The 3015-nt window shown below is 43.5% G+C and overlaps 1 protein-coding gene across 2 annotated transcripts in view; it reads left to right on the top strand.

The window, feature by feature from the left end:
• AMTN (amelotin) overlaps positions 1-2546 on the top strand; it is a 17273-nt gene extending 14727 nt beyond the window's left edge. For both annotated transcript variants that reach the window (XM_006773107.2, XM_015570061.1), the window contains 2 exons: positions 1345-1609; positions 2276-2546. In XM_006773107.2, coding sequence (XP_006773170.2) covers positions 1345-1609; positions 2276-2286 — 276 coding nt within the window. In that variant the 3' untranslated portion in view covers positions 2287-2546. The remainder of the gene's footprint in view (positions 1-1344; positions 1610-2275) is intronic.
• Positions 2547-3015: the final 469 nt, after the last annotated feature.

The raw sequence follows: 3015 nt of genomic DNA on the forward strand, positions 1-3015 counted from the left end.
TCTGGCTTTAATATCTCATAAATCTACAACGGTGTTTCCCAAACTTCAGTCCTGGACCTCAAATCAGGACAACTTGGAAGGCTGGTTAGAATGCAGATTTCTAGGTCCTGCCCTCAACCTAGTTCATCGTAATCTAACAATGGAGCCTAGGAACTTACCTTTATAACAAATTCCTTGGGTGGTTCTTATGAAAACTAACAATCAAGAACCATGTTCAAGGAAATTGAACTGAATCTTAATTGTGAGCTCTTGTCCCTTTTTATACCATGAACACACCTACAGAGCTAGGAGGTCCTGGAGAACTTGGCCCTGTCTGACCTCTCTCCAAAACCAGCCAATGTCAAAATATTCCTTCTTGCCCTCACCGGTTTGGCTCAGTGGATAGAGCGTCGGCCTGAGGACTCAAGGGTCCCAGGCTCGATTCCGGTCAAGGGCATGTACCTCGGTTGCGGGCACATACCCAGTGGGGAGTGTGCAGGAGGCAGCTGATCAATGTTTCTCTCTCAGGGGGAATGTCCCTCAGCCCAGCCTGCACCCTCTCCAATCTGGGATTCTTTGGGGTATGTCTGACTACTGGTTTAGGCCCGATTCCACAGGAATTAGGCCTAAACCGGCAGCCGGACATCCCTCTAGCAATTCAGGACCACTGGCTTCTTCTTAGGTGGAACTTCTCACAGTAATTTTTTCCCTGGGCAGGTGGGGGTGCGGGGAGGTGGGAGAAGAAGAATTGTGGCAGCAGCAGCATCCATTACCATTGTGCAGATCATTGACAGTTCAATAAAGAGTTCCATTGGGAAACCCCAAGGAATGCACAAGTGGCTGAATTACTAAGAGAAATATTTATGACCAAATATTCCAATGCCTTTGAAAAACACATCAAAAGACAAATGAAGGGATGCAAACCATGAGATGAGGATTGATTAATCTACTTGAATTAATTTTGCCCATTAATTTTTAGTCTCCTAGATTACCTTTTAAAAAATTAGGAGCATAGGAAAGACTATGATTTAGGTTAATAACAAAGACATAGCCCATCATAATTCTATGGATTTTCTGCCTGAATCCTACCTCCAAATACACCCGACTGTCTTGATTGTGGCTTTCCCTTTCCGAGGGAATTGCAGCACCGCAAGGAATCCCAGTAATGAAGCCTGCATGAGGCTTGGCTCAGGGAGAGAGACATTTCCTTTGAGGAAGGCCCATCTTTATTATTTTCTCTGACTCTACCATCTCCATCCTGCCATTCCTACCCAAACATATTGCCCTCAAAGAAGAAAGGCTGGTTGACTGGCCTTTAAAATGTATTCCTTTAACTCTGTTTTCTGTTTCCTTCCCTCATTCCAGCCAGTGGCCCCACAAATCTTCACAGGCCTCATCTTCCACCCCTTGCTCTCCGGAGCCATCCTGCCCACCAGCCAGGCTAATCCAGACATCCAGAACACAATCCTTCCTGCGGGACAAGCAGGAGTAAATCCTGCCATCCAGGGGGCCCCAGAAGGCCCCTCCCCAACCCCCAGTGTCACAGATGATGACTTTGAAGTGACTACTCCTGCAGGCATTCAAAGGGGCATGCACATCGCCGAGGAAACCACTACCGGGTTCCACCATGGTACGTTCTCCCAGCCAGGAAAATGCCCTGGGTCATGACAGTCATTTGCAGAGAGGGAGAGAAGAGTTCTTTGTCTTGTTGATAAATACAGATCTTAATAAAGTCAGGGACCCCCTTTACTCACAGTAGTGCAGCAATGGGAGGGAATATTTTCACTGGGCCACCAACCCTATCGGTTGGACACAGAAAGAAGAGATTTAATTGCTGGCATACATACTTCCCACCTTAGGTTGGACCTGGAAATATTTTGAAACAGACTGACTCTCCTTTTCCCATCTCAGACACATACAGGCCCACAGCAGAGACAGTTCATCCATCATGATTCTTTTTTCCACTCACTGATCATGGATGAGCCTCCAACTTCTTCTGAACTTAATGCTCCAAGCAGCCGCTAGTAACACACTGCATTTGGCACACAGACGAACCCATGTGCCATTCTCCTCAGGTGGGACTTGAGAAATGTTGCAAAAATAAGCTCTTCTAGTGGGAACAAGCAAAGATAATAGTTTAACAAGCGTGTATGTCTGGAGCCAAATGTCCTTGGGGATAAAAGAACAATTTGATATTGATACTCTTGCTCCTAGAAACGAAATTCTGATGGCAGGTAGAAATGTTTAAATTCAATATGCTTTGACCTCATTTTAAAAGTTTTTTCTTTTCTTCCAGGAATTCAGTAAGCTGTTGCGAATTTTTTCAACTAAACCACCTTGAGCGTGGTGATACATAGAGAAGTATTTGTCACTGAGCATATTATGAAAAAAATTGAGACACTGAAGAATACCAGAAGAAATTCTTAGTTAACTAAAAACTTTCTTGAAATTTCAGAAAACATGTTCTTCCTAGAGAATACAGACTTCTGAAAAAGAGTAATTAAATTGATGATTTGTCTTTGAAATGTAACATGACACCATCTTGGATATGGATGACACGTGCATTAAAACATATTTTGAAAACTGACGTTTTCTTCTTTGAGGATGGAAGAAAGTTAGACCTTGTCAGGGATGACCCTCAGGCCTAGGACTATCTGCAGTCGTGGGGATGGATACCCAGAAATGGAAGGGAATGCTCTGATTTCCTCACAACTACCTTAGGACTTACTCCCCAAATTTAATTTCAACATGGAAATTATTTTTGATTGTCTAAAACAGGGGTCCTCAAACTTTTTAAACAGGGGGCCAGTTCACTGTCCCTCAGACCGTTGGAGGGCCGGACTATAGTTTAAAAAAAAACCATGAACAAATTCCTATGCACACTGCACTTATCTTATTTTGAAGTAAAAAAACAAAACGGGAACACATACAATATTTGTATTTGCATGTGGCCCGCGGGCCGTAGTTTGAGGACCCCTGGTCTAAAATATACAGTGGAAACAAAGAATTGTAAATCATATTGTTTCTCAAGCTACT

This window comes from Myotis davidii, unplaced genomic scaffold (genome assembly GCF_000327345.1).
Source record: "Myotis davidii unplaced genomic scaffold, ASM32734v1 scaffold106, whole genome shotgun sequence".
NCBI classification, from domain to species: Eukaryota; Metazoa; Chordata; class Mammalia; order Chiroptera; family Vespertilionidae; genus Myotis; species Myotis davidii.